A 21,054-nucleotide genomic window follows, 5' to 3' on the forward strand; every position below is an offset into this window, starting at 1 on the left:
TTTAACCCTAATTCATTTCCACTAGTTCCTTGCACAGCACTGATTACTTTAATTGTGTGTTGGCAAGGCAAGATGCCCAGATAGTCTACTGGATGAATCAAGTAGACAAGGGTGAAAGAAAGGACAATGAATGGAGATGGATGGAGCACCAGTTGATCTATTTAAATGAAGCCAAATGTGATCTTAGTTCTAAATTTTGGAATATTTCCTCTGATTTAGGCACAACAGTTAGATTTGTTGAAGACATTGTAACAGCCATATCCCTGAATTATATACTGCCTTCACATGACCATGTGGTGGTCTGTACTGAGTGTTGTTCCCAAATGTTTATGTCCCAGTCCAATAAAAAAAAGTGTGAGAAGTCATAGTGGAACCAAATCACAATGGAATCAAAATAATGAAATGGAGAGGAACAGAGAAATCAAAGCAGAAAGACAATTGGTTTTTGAAGTTGAGCTAAATGGGTTTTTCTGTTATTTTGATACATGCAAAGGAGAGGCTATTGGTAGACTGTAGTAGTATTTTTTTCTCTATATTGTTCAGTTGTCTTCAGTTCTGCAGACTTATATAAGCATACTATTGAGAATATATGTACTCGGAGCAAAACTCACTTAACAACTGCCTTGCTTAGCAGCAAAAATGTTGGTTCAATTGTGGTCATAGGTTGAGGACTACCTGTACTCAGTTTTGAGCTTATTTTTTTGCTCTATATGGAATTCCAAATATCCTTATGGAGGATATCTTTTAAATTTATGTCTCATGTTGCACCCTAAATGCATTCTGCTTTCCACACATCAGATAATGTCATATACTACTATAAGTGTACATACTTTTTGTTAAGTCCTGCAGGGAATGTGTGCATGCAGTAACCCCTGTTAGCTTATCACGGAGAACAACCTGTGATTCAGATTAACATGTCTGTTCCTTTTTGGCATCTTCAGATGCATATTGTGGCTTTTAGTTCTTAAGTTTAAACAAAGAAAGTGTTCAAATAAACAAATATTTTCCCAAGTTCTTGGCTGTCAACTTCTGAAAGATGCCTTTACAGACTGGAAGAACTGGTACAAGATATACACCAGCTGTTCCTCATGAATAGAGACTAATTCAGAAGGGCAGAGCAGGAATGTCCACATTCAGTAGCTGAAACAGCAGGGATAAAAGCATAGTACAAAACTGGTTGGTTAACATTTCTCTGCATGAAGAAATACTGCAAACATGGAGGGTTAAGGATCTTGTTGGAGTGTATGAAGCAATGCCACAAAATAGGTAGGGCTATACATTTTTTTAAAAAAATCTTGACAATTATATCTATTTGCTACTCTTTTCTCAAATCTCAGATAAGGAGCAGAATGTAAAATAAGAGAATAAATAATAATTATGAAATTAATTTGACACGAGTAATTTTTTGATTAAAATTTAAGAGCTAGTGGTGGGCTGGTGGTTAAGGTGGTGGACTTGGAATGGAGAAGGCCAAGTTCTAGCTCCACCACCACCCCACTCCCAAGCCATGGAAACTCCCTGGTGATTTGTCTATGGAGGTTGGCAGTCATCCAGGTCATGGCTGTCCCAAAGGTGGTTTTTCAGGAGGCCACTGGACTTGCTTGCTTTTCTTTGAAAATGACCAGCTGTCTGCAAGGAATATAAGTCTTTCCATTCCTCACCATAGAGCTGAAGAAGCTTCTTGGATGAGAAGTGAAATATCTTCAAAGAAAAAATAAGAAAGTCCAGTGGCCCCCTGAAGAAGCACCTTTGGGACATCTCTAGTGATTTTGGGCTACTAATTTCTCTGAACTCAGCCTTCTTGTTGTGAGAAAAATGATTTGTGTTGCACTTAGATATAAGCATGCATCAAATAAAAATGCTACTACTGAACTAAATTTGAGAAAAACAATGTATGAATAGAATAGATTAAAAAAAAAAACAGCCTCTCTGTGACTTCTCCAACCAGCTGTCTTGAGACTGCACCTCTCAGCATTCTTAGCACCTTCCAGATGTTAGGATTGTCTCCTAACACAATTGGCATTCTTCAGATGTAGGAAGACTCTGACCCAGAATTTTCAATCCCCAACTGCTTGGGGATTCTGAGAATAAACGTCCTCATATAGCTGGAGGGCAACAGGTTGGATAAAGCTGCTGTCAGGTTGAAGCTGTACTTTCAAGCAATAGTTTCTATAGAAAAAAGGTTGCAGCCTTAACTTCTTTCCTGTTTGTCATTTGGAAAAACAACAAGGAGGTATTTCACATTTTCAAGTGATAAAACAGATGGCTACAATTAGATCTTCAGACTTTTGAGTTAATGGATGTACAGTATGCCTACATCTCTCTCTCTTTCTCTCTGTGTGTTGATCAGTTTGTTTTCTTAGTTTCAAAAAAATCTATTTTGATACAGCAACATACATGTTCTGCTGAACATCTAATTCTCATAGTACTGTCTAATGTCCATGTATATTTACCCATGTAGTAGGGCTGTATTGCTGTTGATATCCTTATTATCTTTTTTACTACATCTCTTATTAATAGATGATGATGATGATGATGATGATGATGACGACGATGATTCTTTTGCTTTGCATGTACACTGAGAGCTTCTACACTGGAAATAAATTCCTTGTGTATCTAATCACACTTGGCCAATTAATTCTATTCTATTCTATTCTATTCTATTCTATTCTATTCTATTCTATTCTATTCTATTCTATTCTATTCTATTCTATTCTATTATTTCTATTTCTATTATTTCCTATCCTATCCTAATCCTACCCTATCCTACTCTTGTATCAAAAATATTATACTGTAGTATTTATAATATTTATGTATGTACAATATACAATATTTACAGTAAATATATTGTTTTGAGATAGAATATATTATTCTTACTCCAGAAATATTTTATCACAAAGCCAAAGATTACGGAGGGAAAATCAAGTGATTTTTATAACTATAGTTGTTTCCATGACTGGGAGAGACACACTGACACACACAGACACACAGACACAGACACACACACACACACAGAGAGAGAGAGAGAGAGAGAGAGAGAGAGACACTTAAGAATGGCTAGCAGCTTTGTCAAGGCTGCCTGCCAGAAACAGTTCCTTCATCTATGTTACAAATGCACAGTGTGAGTTGTTTTACAAATGCACACAGTGTTATGCAGAATGATACATTATTTCTAAAGAAAAATAAACAAGTCATAAAATGTAACATGCTCCGACTTTTTAAAAATAAAATTCGTAATTCTTGCCTGACTCCCAAAATGTTTTAAAGCCAACTATTTCCCATGAAGAAAGAAGACATATATAGAAAATCTCCTTGGTCCTATGAATTTTATCCAGGGGAATGTACACAGAATAATTAGCAACAAAATGGAAAGACTAGCAAAGTGATGTTACAAAACACAGGAAAAATGTAATGTCAAGCATTCATTCAGGAGGACATTTTTCAAGAAGAGACTGAGCAGCCATTTGTTGGGAATGATATAGGGCAGGGGTAGGCAACCTTGGCTCTTTTATGACTCGTGGACTTCAACTCCCAGAATTCCTGAGCTAGCCATGCTAACTCAGGAATTCTGGGAGTTGAAGTCCACGAGTCATAAAAGAGCCAAGGTTGCCTACCCCTGGTATAGGGTCTCCCAATGTCCTAGATGTTCTAAAATTCTGTCCAGGCCCAAAATCTGGGCCAGACTGAAGAAGATTGTGTAGTAGAGTATGGTAGGAATCCCAAACTATGCTTTGTAGCTTTTCAAGAAATTTTTATCTTGTACTGAAGCCAGGTCTAAGGTAATCATAAATTCAAAACTTCATTTTCAATCATAAACGTCACATACGATGATGTTATTTTTGTTAGGGTAATCTTGTACCTCTGACTTTCTAGAATTTCGTCTCTCCCTCCCTAGCGCAAGAATTCAATAAAGACGAGAGCAAGTTTAATAGATGAAAAGGACAGACTTGACTTAATAGCATTTGTGTTTAAGTGAAGATTGGGGAGAATGGATAATTTCAGGATTGGCAAATAGTGAAATTTTGACTGTTTCCTTTCTTAGGTGACTATTCTAGAACCTCAGGATAGGATGATTAGCACCAACTCACTTTGGCAGAGAGCTTGTAGGGTGACAAATAATGGCTTTGAGAAGCAGAACACACTGAGCCAGTGTGGTTAATGTGAAGGAGGTCAAGTTAAGGATGAATGTGTCTGCACAAGAAAGGGCTCATGACCTTCTGGAGAGAAGGTATGTCATGTGCTGAGGTCCTCCAATATAAAACAAAATGATTTGGTGTATTTTAACTTAACAGTATGTGTCCACTTAGTATTCTGGTGAATTTTGACTGGTAGAAAACAGCCTTGTTTATAGCAGTTACCAGGCAATTCTTAAGTTTATGCCAGGAAATTTTATTTATTTATTTAAAAAAATTATGACTCCTTATAAGCATACATTTACTGCTAGTTCTCCCATTGGTTTTTTTCCCATCACTTTTTTCTCAGCAGAGCCTCAGCTGTAGTGCAAACATAGGCTTGTGAAACATGAAGAGGGAGGGAGGGAGGAAAGAAAGAAAAAGAAAGAAAAAAAGAAGGAAGGAAGGAAGGAAGGAAGGAAGGAAGGAAGGAAGGAAGGAAAGAAGTTAATTAATGATACATTTATTTATGAAATACAGATAGTCATTGACTTACAACAATTCATTTAGTGACCATTCAAAGTTACAGCGGCACTGAAAAAAGTGACTTATGACCATTTTTCACACTTATAACCACCGTAGCATCCCCATAGTCACATGAACAAAATTCAGATGCTTGACAACTGATTCATATTTATGACGATTGCTGTGTCCCAAAGTCATGTGACCCCCCCCTTTTGCAACCTTCTGACAAGCAAAGTCAATGGGGAAGCCAGATTCACTTAACAGCCATGTTAATAACTTAACAACTGCAGTGATTTGTTTAACAACTGTGGCAAGAAAGGTAGTAAAATGGGGCAAAATTCACTTAACAAACGTTTCACTTACCAACATAAATGTTGGGCTCAATTGTGGTCATAAGTCAAGGACCACCTGCCTGCTGTGTGCTATGACATAGGATCAATCATAAGAAGCACAACAGGGGCAGGAAGAAAATTGTCAATCATAGATATATAGATGGTCTGTACTTGAACCCAAATACCTACATAAATAATTTTGTCCACTGAAAAAAAATACAGTTTAAAATTCACCCAGTATAGAAGATGGGCCACTTATTTGCAAGGACATGGACATGTATAAGGAGATCTTAAATAATCCTGAGTTTCTTGGTCTGTATATATTTTGATTTCTTATCAGTTGTTTTTAGAATATTTTGGACCACTCTATAACTTTGAAATAATATTTACCTTTATGCTTCAAAATTGATTTCACTGGATGAAAATCTTTGTGCAAGAACCACAGAGAAGAATCTCAAATGCTTCTCCATATTGGGGGATCGTCTTTCTTTGAAAGTATATCATATTCTCAATCAGTACTTCAACTTTTAACATTTAGTTAAGGAGTTCAATGAGTTTGGTTAAGCAGCCATAGCATAAGTATAATACTTTTTCCACTTACACATACAAATATTTGCACACACAAATGTAAGATACAGAATGTAAGATATATGCATGAATTTAAGGAAATCCATTGTTGCTGTCTATACATCCTAAAGGTAAAGGTAGATGGGAACTAAATCTAGTCCTTCCATTCCAGTGTATCAGAATTTAAGATCCACAGGGCAGTTCCAGTCAAAGTCTCAGCATCAGACAGCAGCAGTTTTCCATCATGTCTGCTGAAAGGCATTACCTATCAGTTCAATTCACAGACTTTTTTTTCTGGAATTCCAAATAGAAGAAGACATGGTGAAGCCAGGTTGATTTAAGACCACCAACTTGTTCTGCTTAGGCCTCAAATCTCCTTGCTGGTAATGACTCTCCTGCCCTGTTGACCTGGAGGTGAAAGGTGCCATCTTCACTTCCAAATCCCCGAGGCTCCTTGTTTTCTCCTTCTGTGGAGGAGATTTTTGCTGTGGTCACAGTTCTGATACAATTTCAGTTCAGCTGACACATGGGTGGGTGTTGGGATGGGGAATAATTTGCACAATGGAGAAAACAAATTCCTATTTAATTCCTATTCCCATAGCCGTTATTATTGAACCTTTTCAGCACTTCCAACTATTGCTGTGGCTTTTTTTATTGATTCTTCCAGATTCATCTTATCAGTGGTTACCTTCAGCCTTCTGATGTTGCAATAAGAAGTGAGAATAATGATCATTACAAGAATTTCCACCAACTAAAAAAAGCCTCGAGTTTGGCTAGCCAGATTTGAGGAAAAACTGCTTTGCAAATTTCCTCATAAATACCTTGGGCTCAAAACTAATACAGCTGGAGAGTGCTCTTAATTGCAAACTAGAAGCTGTTTTAATCATTGTCATCATCATCATCATCATCATCATGCCATTATCCCATCTGACCTACACCTATAGGCATATTGATACTCCCCCAGGCATGGTGGTTCTAATATTATATATTTTATTTTTGATGGATTGATTGCTTATGGTTTTGATTTGATTTTATGGGATCCTCCACTGTATCAGAACTCTTTGTCATGCTTCTTCTCCCTTTGAATATTTAACTCAGATCCCCTTCAGCAATCAATCATAAAAAAAAAGTCTCCTTCTATGGATTCTATGGACATGACCATGTTGTTTTCTGGACCACAGAGCAAAAATAACTTGCCACGTTTGGTATGTTTTTAGATTTCTCAGTATAGTCTGCACATTTGAAAGTTCTTGATGGTCCACCATCCAGATATTACCCAGACCCAATCATACTTTATTTTTTACAGATTAGTTAGATGCTGCCATCATAAAAAACAAAACTACTGCATAGGGCTAGGCACATGAAATACTCTTAGATTAATAAGTATTTGTAAACCCAAATGATGAGGCTTTGGCATTTTGAAAATTAAAAAATAAAAAAAAAATCTGTGCAGACAATTTCAATTGTTCATTGAAACCCCTTGGCTAAACTCCATCAATAATTTATAGACAGACTGAGTTCATATTCAAGCCTAAAAGCCACATGTGTGGTATGCATGATGTTGCTCATTCTTATAAGAAACAAGAGATTCGAGAAATTCTTCAGATCTCTCAATGAGCAATCTGCAAATAATATTTGAGAAAGGCACACTGTTTTCTATTAATAGTGACTTGATATTTTTTCATTGTAATAAAATAATAGCAATGAAATTACATTGATATGATTGTTTCCACTCTGTTTTCCACAGCCTAGGTAATATGATTCAGGCTATAGTACTTAACTTGAATGGTTTCTCTTGGCAAGGAAATTTAAAGCATAGGACCCAATATTCTTTATGCCTAGAATACCCCAAAAAAAATCAGGCATCCAAGAATAGGATGTAATGGAAACTATTAGGGGTGAATAAAGAGAATATACATACCATTTTCAATAGAAAAAGCAAGAAAGTTGGCAGATTGCTGAACCACCCATAATTAGGAAAGAGAATGGTTTAGCAGAACTAAGGAGTCCACAAAACTAAGATCAACAGAATATTAGGAGAAAATGATTGAGGTAGCAGCCCTGAAATGGATGCATTCAAAGAAGAGTCTCTTGATTCCATCTCCACAGCCACAATGATGTGGTCTTATTGTGCCTCATTTGATAACCAGGGCCAACATATCCTCTGAAATATCTAAAATTCAACAAGGAAGTGGCAATTATATATACATGCCATATATTTTTCCTACGTGGTCTTTAAGACAAAGAACAAATGCTGTACATCAGGAAGAGCTGTGGTGGTACAGTGGCTAGAATGCAGTACTGCACGCTATCTTACTGCTCACTTCAGGAGTTCGATTCTGACCCCCTAAAAGTTGACTCAGCTTTCCATCCTTCTGAGGTCGGTAAAATGAGGACCCAGATTGTTGAGGGCAATGTTATGCTGATTCTGTAAATCATTTAGAGAGGGCTGTAAAACACCATGAAGCAGTATATAAGTCTAAGTGCTATTGCTATTTATGAACCAGCATTTTCTTTAAAAAAAAAAAAAAGTGGGGGGGGAGGCTCAGGCCTGGTCGGTACTTGCATGGGAGACCAGCTCTGTAGGCTAGGCCACCAGAAAGTACCAGAAGCAGAGATTAGCTGCTTCCATATTGTTGCCAAGGAAACTAGATGGATGTATCCAAGAAGTTGTCAGCAGTCGAGCACAGTTTGAAGGGAGATTTTATCATTTTATTTTGTGCAAATATTTAAATAGAGAGGACAGCTGTAGGGGATAAATCATATTATTCTTAGAATTCTTAGAACTCCAGGCTTTGGCCTCATTTCACAGGAGGCCCCACTTCAATGCTGCTGGCGGCTGGGAGTTGCAAGGGCAAGTCTAATGATTTGACCTTAGTCAAGCAGGCAGGGAGAAATTATGCCTGAAAACAGGACTCCTGTTTCTCTTCTGCCATTCCCTCACATTCCCCTGCAGAAAGCAACGGGGTGGGGTGGAACACACAAACACTCTTCCCCCCTCAGCAACAGGTTGTTTTCTCCAAGGGGGTTTCACTGCCTCTGCACACCCCCAGTGTAAACTGCACGAAGGGAAACAGAGCCACCAAAGCTACACTGCACTCCAGTTATTGTCCCTGCTGCTCAAATATACCCAGCTTATTTTTCTTTTAGGACCAGACCCAGGCACTTGAAGCAGAACAAACAGTTCTCTAAGGCAGAGTTCCAAAGCAGCTCCCACCAATGGGTGGCTCTTTCAAAACTACGTTTTCTTGTCCCAGCTGGAGCATCGCCAGATGCAGTCACCGAATGATATCTTTGGAGAGGGTGGAGTAGGGCTATTCAGCACATACACTGCCACAACTGCCTATTATACTGCTCAATTCCCATGGGTTTCTTCACATGTGACCAGGAAGCTGGGCAGAGGCAAGGATCTCCCCTGAGCACATCCTTGTCGTGAGAAAAATGGGGGAAATGACAGCCATTAGAAACCAACTTCGGGCTCATTACAGGATGGAAAATGTTGGCTATTGTAATTGGCAGTACTTCCTTTCTTGTTTAAACTTGAATTTTCCACAACCGCTGCCTCTCCTTTTCCTTATGCCCTTGCTGGTTCCACTGGAATTGCCAGAGAAAGCACATATATTTCTAACTGATAGAAATTAAATAGAGGGAAACAGGCTTCATCAAGACATTTTGCAGCCTGAAAGAGAACAATCAAAGACCGCTCCTACTCATCTGAGCAGAAGATTTGATGATGAAGTAAGCATTGTGATGGCATACTGCTGTTTCATTATTTGCTTCTCCATGAATTCACCCTCAATTCACATGCCACCAAAGTTGCTTTGAAATAAAATGTCTCTCCCCTCCCTCTGTCCTTAGAAGTAAAAATTCAGCCACAACCAACATGATAACTCAAAACTTCTTGTCCATAGTGGCTGCCTCATTTTGCTTAATGGTGGTTTCCATCCTACAACAGGTGCCTGCTGGCATCAACTGCTACTCTCCTACACATAAGACTACTTCTGAGAAGAGAAGCTCTGGAGATGCTTCTTGACAATACACTTGCACAATGTGCAATGCACTGGCTTTAGCGGAGAAAGAAGTCACAGAAGCATTTGTGCCATCAATGCATGGTAACTGGTGCCCTTCACACATGATTCAGGTTAGTGTGTCAGTAGAGTGCGTTAACCAAGGATGTTGAGGAATCTTTCATCTTTCAGTGTAACTGATATGCAGGCACTCTTCTTTAAAGCTATTTTTATCATTTTTAATTTGCTGCTAGGAGTTCAGTGAGACTATATCATGCTGCTTTTGGCATAAAGTCACTCTGTTAAGTAATACCGATTTTAATTGAGAATTAACTTTGTCTGGCAAAGGTTGCTCCTGTTAATTCATAGCTGAGTTCTTGCAAATCGCTCTGATTTGATCTCAAGGCTCCAGGTTCTTCTCTTGAAGCTTTGTTTGGTCGTCAATAATATTGCTTGGTTAGTCTTACTCATAAGACCCAATAAGCCATAGACGGATTGTAAAAATGATAGGCATTATAAAACAACTATGAAATAATACTCAGAGAGTTATTATTATTTGTTATAATGAGGCAGCAATCATGATCTTGTAAACACTCGCTTCCCTGAGGGATGTTTTTCTGGGCCTATACTGGACTTTTTGTTCTATTGAAGGCCACATTCATGACTGATTACATGTCAGTGGAAATGAGGTAGAAACAAATGGTGGGGAAGACCATCAACAAAATTTGGAGAAGATGCCCATTGTTGCCTTTTCTCCTCTTGCTGATAACATTTCTCTCCTCCTCCTTGCAAAAGAAAGAATAGCTCTGTCCACATCCATGCATTGGATTGAGAAGTGAACGTGAAAGGGTTCCCAAGGCCACTCTAAATGCTGTGACAGCATTTGGAATGACTGTAGAAGCTGTAAACCTACATTCATGGTTTCCTAGGCCAGCCTGAATCACTAATTCATATACAAAGAAAACAGCTTGCTTGCCAACTAGGTTATGGACTACAGCTACGTTCTTCATTTTTTTCCTCTTTATTTCATTCAACCAAAGAACAGAAATAGAGCAGAATTCACTCCAGCCACACTCCCCACACCTTATGTTCTTGCCATCCAGCATAGAAGAGGTGGCAAGTTGGTAAAATATTGGTTGCTTGTCAGCTAACTCCAACCGTCTAAATAAGCAAATTCATGCAACAAGAAGGGATGTGGGAAGAAGGTTATTGAGCTCTTGGCTAAGAATAGCTAACCTGTTTTTCCTGAGAAGAATCCTGAAACAAAATGTACATATCAACATGATATAAATAGATAGTTTCCCCCATCTCATCCTTCCTCAGAAAACAAACTTTAATTGCAAATAGGGGAGCCAGTCAGGATCCTGCCAAATTTTTCATTGCTGGTTACTTCCGTTCTGAAGACATGTCCCCATTTTTTTGCATGGGGCTGAAATATGGAGTAGAGAGATTCAGATGAGATGTTTCTATTATGGGTTGACTTTGCTATTGTAAAATTGAATATTTCTGTCAGAGCTAAATAATACTAAATAAATGCTCAGGTATGAAGGATGTCTAGAAAAACTGTTGTTCATGTGGATTTAAAGCAACAAATATATGTCAGAATCCATGCAGAGTGTGGCTAATCAGAATTTTGTTGTTCGAGGGAAGAGCCAGCAGTGCTTTTTTTCTATATATAAAAAAAAGGTGCCGGAACTCACACACATCATACAACCCGCCTTGCCTACCCTACAAGGTTCCATCCAAATAAGATGTCGGAACTCCGTTCTGGGCATTCTATGAGAAAAAAAGCCCTGGGAAGAGGATATACTCTGCTCTCTTCTAATGACATCCCCCCAGCAACTTTCAGACTTAAGAAACAAAAATTATCAAAATCTTTACTCATATTGCCAGTACATATAATTTTAACTTGATAAATCAGACAGCATATGTAAGACAGTGATTCTTGATGCCTTTGAGTTCTTCAGCTGGAATGAACCTGGTATACGGTATGTACCATTTCTTTGCAGAATGACACTGACAGGCTAATCTCAGGGATCTAATTATGATTCAGCAGCAGTGGTCTGGGTGTTCCTACTGAGTGTTAGTACAAACACTGGTATAAGCAGAATAACAGGCATTTTGAACTGGCTGCAGCAGGAAGTGAGGAAGCAAACTGTTTTACTCTTTACCAGATGGACAGCAATGCTTCCAAAGTAGTCACTCAGGCAATCTTTTCTCCTCACAGCTTTGTCCTATCAGCGCATTCTCCTCTACCTTACCATTAACCATGGTTAGGAAATGTAACAGCTATCTCAGTGGAGCCATGTGTCATCTTCTGAGTCCAATGCTCAGTTTTCAACAGCATCATGCAAATGCTCTGAAGAACTAACAGCTTTCGAAGAGTCGTTGGCATCAAATCAAAGGTCTATCTGCTCCATCATTCTGTCCACATGTTGGCCAACCAGATGTCTGTCAGTAGCACTTCAGGACATGACAGTTGTAATACCTTCCTGCTTTTAAGACTGAAGCTATCAGTTGTATTGGCTTGTGGGTGTGTTAATTCTTTGTGAAAAGTGAGATACATTAGTGCAGTTAAGATTGACACTAGCAACTGAAGGTGATGAGATTAGTTCTGATCATTTATTTGAAGCACTTTAAACCTCATTGCAATAAAAACTCATCATTGCTGCCTTCCTAATATCTCCAGAGATGGTTAATCTCAACTCATTGCTCTCTACACAATAGCCTTTTGCTCTTCTAGACAATAGTCTTTAGTAATCAGTGCTGCTTTCTAAATTCCAAGGATTAAGTGGTTAAAAATTCAATAACAGGAGTGGATTAGGGAAAGCACCACCCAATATGCAGCAATGGCACACGTGCACCCTCCAAATTTGTAATTCTGGCTTCTGTCCTGACATCATCCTCCCTCAAAAGTTGCAATCCAATTTTAATATTATTGGGACAAAAAATAAGTCATTAAATATAGGGGATGTGTAATCCTATTTAGTTCAATTCAGTTTAATTTACTGTAAGCCCAGTTGTGCTTTACCTTGGTACCATTCACCCTTCACATGAAAGACCAAGTATGGTTTTCAGTCCCAACTTTCAGTTGAGCAACCCTGGTCTACACTCTGAAAATGCAATCTCACTATCAAGTGAAATGACTTTATGATACACATGCTCCTTCTAACAACTGAGCTCCTAGATTAATATATATATATATATATATATATATATATATATATATATATATATATATATATATGCTTTTTCTTATCACAAAAGCACAAAAAGAGTGACAGATTAATTCTAACCCAAATAGGATGCATCAATGAAATAAACCATTTCAAGAGATAAAGAAGTTTCTCTATTCTGCTTTGGTCAGAAAACCTGGAGTCCGTTTCTGACCACATTTAAAAAAGAGATTTGCCATATTCAGGTAATATTATCAAAAGCAGTAAAATTCATCACATGAGCAATGGGAGAAATGCCACTCTACCATAAATGGGCCCTTTGATCTTAGTTAAAGGCAAGTGCATGTGGGTGAGCAAAGTTGTCTGCACACTGGATGCATTCCCATATGCACCTGACAGCCTCTAGATCAGATGAAGAAAATAATGATAAAATAACCTGTAGTTCTTTCCTGCTTCTCCTGTGTATACTGAAGCTGAAGGAATCCAATTCCAAATTCTTTGGAGGGCTACTGCTATACAGGTCATACTTCTCAAAATTCCAAGAGCCATTAAATCCTAACATTATTTTAATTTCAAGCTTCATTGTTTCAGGATAGGTCATTGGTGTCTATGCCCAGTATTAACTGTAGGGAACCTGCCTGGAAGCTCATCTGTAGGCTAAACTGAGAATTGAAAAAGGTCTCAGTAGTAGGCAGTGGCCAATTGCTTCCACATTGCTGCCATAAAACTGACATGTTGAAGTTGACATCAACTGGAAAGAGTCTTTACTTACTAAAATGGCAGCTATAAGTCTCGCTCTATTGCCAGCTCCACTATTGTTATTCCAAATCATGATTTAATATAGGGCTGCACATTCATAACAATGTGTTGAAGGAAAGTCTTCATCATGGTTCAGTCCAAGCCGGGGATAAACAACATGGCGACAGCTTTAGGAATAAGGTTGTAGTTTATTGAAGGCAGAAAGATGGCTCTGGAAGAAAAAGAGAGTGAGCACATGTAGGGAGTTGGTTTTTATATCCTCTGGAGCCTTTTGTTTGGAGTTGTTCCTGTGGCATGAACTTTGACCTGAGTCTGAGTGTGCCTTTCTGGTATTCCGATGGTGGTGGGTTAATTCTATTATGTTCCTGCTTCCCTGTATCTGTGGCTGATGACTCTTAGATTTTTGGTGTTGATTCGAGGGATCTTTCTTCCTAATCCCAGTTTCCCAATTCCAGTCTTTCTGACAAGATTATCACATCTGCCATTCTGCAAACTTGGTTTCTTTTTGGGACAAAGAGACTTGGGGACAGGATTGGTTTCTGCTTTTAAAATCCTTTATGGAAATATATTGTGCCTTTTAAATATTTCCAAAAATATTTCTTTCTCTGTGTGTGTGGGGGGGACTTCCCACAAATGCTTATCACAATGCTGCTTGCAACCTGATCCTTGTTATAACTTTTCCCCTTCCTGCTGATACTGAATTATGCTTTTTTCCCCGCTGATTAATCTGCCAAGAAAAAAAAAAAACCCCAGGGAAGTGGGTGGTTTTCTCTACATTGATTCTCTCACCTTTCTCTAAAGGCCCGGACTGCAGTATTACTGGCAATGTTGGTGGCTTGGACCATGTTAAGGACCAATAATGATTAACTCTTCCTTCCCATGTTTCCCACTTTCTCACTGACCTCCTCCCTTCCTCCAATTCTTTTCATCTGCCACACTGATAAAAGGGAGAAAGATACGGATGCACAAATGATTGACTCAGGAAAAAAGAAAGCTTGGTTAAACAAAGATCTTTAACCACTCTGCTGTTACAGCAGTGCAGGGAAATGGAAGTATAGAAATTACTAGACTGCATGATAAGCATTGGCAGAGTTGAAGGGATGGTCCTTTCTTGGCAAAATAGGCCTATTAGCTGCTGAGATTAGTCTGCATTAAGCTAAATCAGTGTAGCTCAGACAATAGTATTGGAGCAACACTACAAAAACGGGCCCTTTGAAAATAGGGCAGAAAAACTTGTCCTAAGATGTTTTTGAGAATGAGTGGGGTAGTAATAAAAGGTACCATTCATTTCTGACTTCCAAAATGAGTTTACTATTTCTTTCTGGCAATCGGACAATTGAAAAGTATATATAACATTTTAATTAGGCTAGTTGCATTAAAATTAGAATTGGATTATATTCTCCTTGATACTGAGGTTTTCTTATCCCCAAATGCTCAGATTAAATATATATCTCATCAAGGCCTAATTCAAACCAATTAAATGCTTTCAAAATTCCTTTAACATAACAACTCATTTCAAAGCAGTAAGCGGTACCAACAGATTATGTATTCCTTAAATTTAGAAATGTTTTTGTAATGTACACAACAGAAAAGCATCCCAGCTATCTCTGAAAATTGACCAGAGATAGAACCAAACAGGATTGCCTAGAGGGCCTTTCAGAGTTGCAGTGCAGTGTTGCACAAAAGAATAGTGTCCGGGTTGCAATGTCACCACACACTTTTCATCATTTATCTCTCATTGCATAGTCACCCATGGAACTGTTTTGCAAAAGGGATCATGAACCCCACTTGTACTTGTGAATTGTGAAGGAAAAAAAAAAGAATGAAGACGTATAATAGGTGATAACCTCATGAATCAATAAAGCCTTATTAACTTAGTTTTTCTTGGTCTGTTGTTTGAAATAAACATAGTCACAGTGATCACTGATAATAGCGGCATCAATAGAAATGGAGAAAAAGGGAATGAAAAATGGGAGCATATTGTTGAGGGAAAATATTGCTAAAAAATGAAGGAAGCATACACAGAAATCTCCGCCTACTCACTTAGGGATTATCTCTTTATCTATGCCTTGGATTCATTTTTGATTTAGTGCTAAAGACTAATCTACACTTAGATGGGCCATGAGACCATTAGCCTGCCTTAGTGGGCAGATTTAGAACGAGCTTATTAAAAAGCATCTGTCATACTACAAAGCTGTAGTGTAAACTAGCTCTGGCTTTGAGAAATTAGAGATGATTCAGAAAAAAAGCTTCCAATGGATCTGACAGTGAGCATGTCCAAAGCGTGTTTTCTGCTACATACTTTGCGTGATAAGGCTTATCTTTCAGCTCTAATCTCACTGTCCCTGAACATGCAGATATGCTCAGGAATAATTGCATTAAGGCTTGTGTGGCTGAACATACAAGTATATGGTGACAGTAACTCAGCAATATCATGCAAATGAGAATGGCATCTTAAACAAACGCAGGAATCGCTGGAAGAATAGTCAGTGAAGAAGAACATTGAGCATATTACCAGTCATAAATATTCCCATTCTCCCCATGGATCCTCTTCCCACAGTTCTTTTTGCATTTTTATTACCCTCTGCTCCAGTTACACACATAGAGCTATGGAAATAAACTTAATGCTCTTGGATGTACCCATCAGATTAGATCAAATCTTTCCCAGGAAGAATGCAATTCCAAGACTCCTCAATTCACCATCTATTCACCATCTCTTGTAGAAACGGCCGTCCTAGACGTTCTTCAGTAATCCCATAAAAAACACTTCTTTCCTCTCCTGAGCTCTTATTTCATTCATGTTGTTCTCCTAATCCTTGGCTTAGTGCCTCTGAGTTGTTTTTAGATTGTTCTCCAGAGTCCCGGCTTATCTAAACTGTATGCTTTTAACCAGCCAGTCCAGCTTCTTCTCTCATTTCCTGCAACTTCACATCTCTCTCTCTCTCTCTCCAGCTTTTACTCAACCTCTGCTACTCAAGTTCTTCCATCCTTTTAGCTGTCTTGGCCATCCTTTCCCAGCAGCCTTCAGCTCTATTGCCAAGTCTTATGATTTATTCTTGCTGTTTTATCAAGGCTGCAAAACCCTGGGTCAGGTGATCCAGTGAAAAAACTCAATTCCCTGGCAAAGGTAGTGCTTTTCCACTTTTTTAAAAAAATGTAGATTAACAACAGGAAACCAACCTCTTTATAAAGACCTCAAAGACACTATTTTTCAAAGTCCTCAGTCTGAACTTCTCCCTTCCACAGGGTGCAGAAATCTTTAACAAGCCAAAAGGAGGATTTCAATTAAACACACACACACACACACACACACACACACACACACACACCACTTAAAGGCAGAATGGATTGTGTTTCCATCCACTCTTGTTCTTCCTTTCATACTGCAAAGAAAAGGTCAGATTGCTCTCCAGAACTATATCCTTCTTTGTAAAAGAGATGAACGCGCAGAGAACACAGCTCTGGGCAAAGCAAAGTTATAATAATAATTTCAAAAAAGACAAGAGCTGTCCTATCTTTCCTATGCATAAGCAATAACTTGGGGCAGCAGATACTAGAGGCATAATCCTCTCAGATGGTCCTCTTGCACTTCTCTGCCTACCCTTTTTCCTCCCTTCGGAAGGCACAGCTCTGTAAGCCTTGATTGCAGTTCTTAGTCTAGGTTTCTTGTATATTTGGTGAAGACTGCTAGCCCATCAGTACTATGGAAATATAATCAGCATCCCAAAAGTAAATGCAGAGGTGGGGGAACCACCTTGTCCTTTGCCTCAGGCAGAAAAATGTAAGAAAAGGTAGATTAGAACAAGCCACTGTGGCATGTAACTCAATTTCCAAGCATAGACATTCTTAATATCTTCTGTGTATTTTGAAACCTTGAGCAAGTAACAAATGACATAGGTTTCTCAACCCATATTTCCAAGCATAGAAATAGCCTGTATTCACACAAAATGAATGGGCTTGACCGCAGACCCATTTGACAGAATTAAACCTGGACAAATTCAAATACGGTCAAAAATGAAATATAGAAATCAGAGCAGTCATAAACAGAATCTCATAGTATCTACAAGTGTCTCCAGTGATGCAATGCATCCATCTAATAGTATTTTTACACTCTAGGCCCCTCAACCTCATCTTTGAACCCACTAGCATGGCAGTTAATTCATACCGTATTGACATTTCCAAAATTAGGATGAGTGGATACAATCAAAGATGATCTGTGTGAACTTCTCACAGTTCACTCACCTCTGTCTGATAAGTTACACCAGCCAAAATTCCCTCTTTTAATGTGGAAGAAAATTACAGGGTTTGCTTTTTTTCTGATTTAAAGAGATATGTAGATAGAATAAATCTTCCATGTTCACAATTTATCACCACAGATTCTGAAAAGATGTTTGTTTAGAGAAAGAAGAGCAGCAGAAACAATCAACATTCTCCTACTGGGCTTTCAAGAATTCAGAGTGTTCACAGATAAGCAAGTTAGGCAAGGTGCAAAATCAACTTCCTACTCCCTTATAGTTTTCAGCTGGTTAACCTATTGATTGCCTTCAGTTATGACCCATAAAACATCAGAGGCTGTTCCCCTAAAGGTCTCCTCTGAGGAACTGTATAACACACCTCTTGTCCCATGCTCAACATAATATATGTTAAGGGAATATTTAATGGGAATATTGAAAGGCGGGTTCTTCATGATCCCCTTCTGGTGAACCAGAAGGGGCAGCCTAAATGTACATCAGCCATAATAAGTAGCAGCCTGGAAAAGGAAGGGAAGCTAAGAGGAAATGACACATAAGGTACAACCATCTGTTCCTAGTGGGTAGTCACATGCTGAGGCTACCATGTCAGCTTCCTACCCTTGGAGCTCCATTTGTCAACTCAGCTCAGCATCCTTCACAGGCAATCATTGCTTCACACCAGCTAACCCTGAACATTTACAGACAGTGCATCCCAACACCTGTCTCCTTCTCAGCAACAGGCAGAGGGTCCATTCATCGTAGCCCAGTCCCTTCCTAGGGATTTCAGTATATGAGTGGCTGCCAACTCTTCAGCGCATTCAGCAGCTTGGGTTCACTGAGCTGTCAATCTGCTGCCTGCACTGCCAGCCATGGTGCTTGACTCTTTCAAAGATCTAAGGAAAAGGCACAAGCTGCAAGGCTAGTTCTCTCCAGATGGAGAGAGGCACGGAAGTGCAATGTGCCATGTGCTTGATTGATGCAGGCTGCTAGCCCAGGGGCTTCTCGGAACCTGTTCTAGAAAAGCATTGTTTCTAATCATGGCTAGAGTCCTAAGAAAAGGAATTGCTTCAAGCAGCTTCCTTGGAAATAGAGTAATCGTTCGGATAAACTAGCCACTGAAACTGGGCTTTCAAGTCTGGAGCTTGCTCTGTATCCAACCTATGTTCCAGATACAGAACTTTTGATTGCCAGAAAGTAAAACCCAAAATAAGTTTACCATCACACTATTAATGTTGTTTTAACTCAGAAACTGGGTCCTTACCTTTGAAAGTGAGCTGCACCCTTGGAGTAGCAAAGAGGTAATCCTTGGAGTATGAGGGCCACCAGCCCACAATGAGAAGGATGGCCCAGAGCAGGAAGCCAACTAGGGGCATGGTGCAGAGAACTGAGGATCCAAAATCCAAGCAGACGTCTCAGCCACTCTAGCAGAGGAAGAAGGAGAAAAGAAAAGAAAAGAAAATGTTACTTCCTCAACTTTTAAGACGGGAATTGAAGAAATACTAACCTGTCAGCTAAACCATTCAGAATCCTATCCTCCAGCTACACAGAACTTGGGAGTTAATCTCTGCTTTCTTATAAACAGATTTAAGGGTGAGAAATTCAACTTTTGGAACAGGAAAGAGGATGCTTTGGCAAAGAAATTGATGCTGTGTGGGATGGGTCTACGAGAACTCACCACAGCCAACTCGCCATGGCCAACTCACCACAGGACAAGAATTACACTAATATTGAACAAATAGTAGAATAGAATTATTGAAGAAAGGATGCCAAAGGAGAGACAAAATGAAACCTGAATGTCAAAAATTAAAATAACTTTTAAAATTATTTTAAATAATTAAATTGAATTGTTGAATTGTCCCGCAGTGATAAGTCAGCCATGGCAAGTTGTCCTATGGCAGTGTTTCTCAACCTTGACAATTTTAAGACACGTGGACTTCAACTCCCAGAATTCCACAGCCAGCAATGCTGGCTGTGGAATTCTGGGAGTTGAAGTCCATGTGCCTTAAAATTGTCAAGGTTGAGAAACACTGTCCTATGGCGAGTTAGCCATGGCGAGTTGGCCATGGTGAATTGGCTGTGGTGAGTTGACTGTAGCCAGTCAGCTGTGCTGAGTTGACTGCAATGAGTTCTCCCATTCTGGTGTGAGATGGTCCATCAATAGTTTAAAATTAGGTCTAGTGGTTAAGGCAAAATGGGAGACCAGGAGTTCAAATCCTTGGCCATGAACACCAGCTGGGTGACTTTGGGTCAGTCACTCTCTCTCAGCCACCCATTCATGAGGTTGTTGAAGAGAAAAAAGAAGGAAGAATATTTGTTGGATATGTTCAATAAATAAATAGAATTAGTATGTGTAGTATTCCCTCAGAGCACAAGAGCATTTCAGTGCACATGGTGTCTGATATTCTCCTCTCTCCAATAGTCTGCATAAATGCCATGATGACTACCTGGAACATATATCTTCTGTAGGCTCTGAGAAGGCACTGAACCAAAGTGGTTTTTCTTTGTGGTGAACATGATTCCAATACTCATGGTGTGTTTAAAGTAATTATAAAAAAATTCTGTTGTCACATTCCAAATCTAAGGGCAGATACCATATAAATTCTCATGTTTTTAGTAAAATTCCAAACCATCATCCTGACCACCTGATCCACACACTGCATTAACCATGGTTCTCCAATTCTTATTGTAATTAAGAAATCACAGTGGTGGGATCACACAAGACAGTAAGCAATCACTTCTTTGTGTGATGTATGAACCAGATTAGCTTAATCTGAGCACATAGAGAAAAATGTTATACAAGCAAGGCAAATGCAAAGTATCTTGGATATTAACCCCATTCTAGAGTGATGTGGGTATTCCTTGGCATTAGACTGCCTAGTACTGAATGTGTACACACACACACAAACACACACTCTCACACACACAAACCCAGAGTTCGGACTATTTCCTAGATGAAGTGTAATCCTTTGCTGCCCTCTGGGTTTTCTGCTAAATCTCTTCATGTTAAGAAGGCCTCTAGACCAAATCACTTTTAGCTTTCTATACAGTAAATATTTCTAGTCCTCAAAAGAAATGCGAATACCATACTTTTCAATGTAGATAAATTTGTCTCCTCCCTTAGAAGAAAAGAGATCCAAGGACTGAGCAAGTTGGTGTACATATTTCAAGATGATTTTGTTACAACAGTGTTTCATGTCTGGCTACAAAGATAACCCCAAGAGTGAATCAGACATATTGCCAGCGTCCTCAGTAAGTTTAAAGCAAGTTGCTGCTGTAATAGAAGTGTGGACCCTGAGTGGGGGAGACTTTTCACCCGATGAGTGCAACTGGGGTCGCTGTGTCTC

General features: G+C 39.0%; 1 protein-coding gene and 1 long non-coding RNA gene across 6 annotated transcripts in view; one reads left to right on the forward strand and one right to left on the reverse strand.

Annotated features, from left to right (window-relative positions):
* Window positions 1-21,054, reverse strand: part of SEMA3F (semaphorin 3F) — a 151,716-nt gene that overhangs the window by 121,987 nt on the left and 8,675 nt on the right. For all 5 annotated transcript variants that reach the window (XM_039333742.1, XM_039333771.1, XM_039333755.1 and 2 more), the window contains exon 2: window positions 18,972-19,131. In XM_039333742.1, coding sequence (XP_039189676.1) covers window positions 18,972-19,083 — 112 coding nt within the window. In that variant the 5' untranslated portion in view covers window positions 19,084-19,131. The remainder of the gene's footprint in view (window positions 1-18,971; window positions 19,132-21,054) is intronic.
* On the forward strand, window positions 652-12,717 carry LOC120303892. Its single transcript, XR_005555551.1, has 3 exons — window positions 652-1,266; window positions 9,492-9,677; window positions 11,771-12,717. It is a non-coding gene; the product is annotated as an uncharacterized LOC120303892 (long non-coding RNA).

Source organism: Crotalus tigris, unplaced genomic scaffold, assembly GCF_016545835.1.
Source record: "Crotalus tigris isolate CLP2741 ecotype Arizona unplaced genomic scaffold, ASM1654583v1 scf7180000017625.6296891, whole genome shotgun sequence".
NCBI lineage: Eukaryota > Metazoa > Chordata > Lepidosauria > Squamata > Viperidae > Crotalus > Crotalus tigris.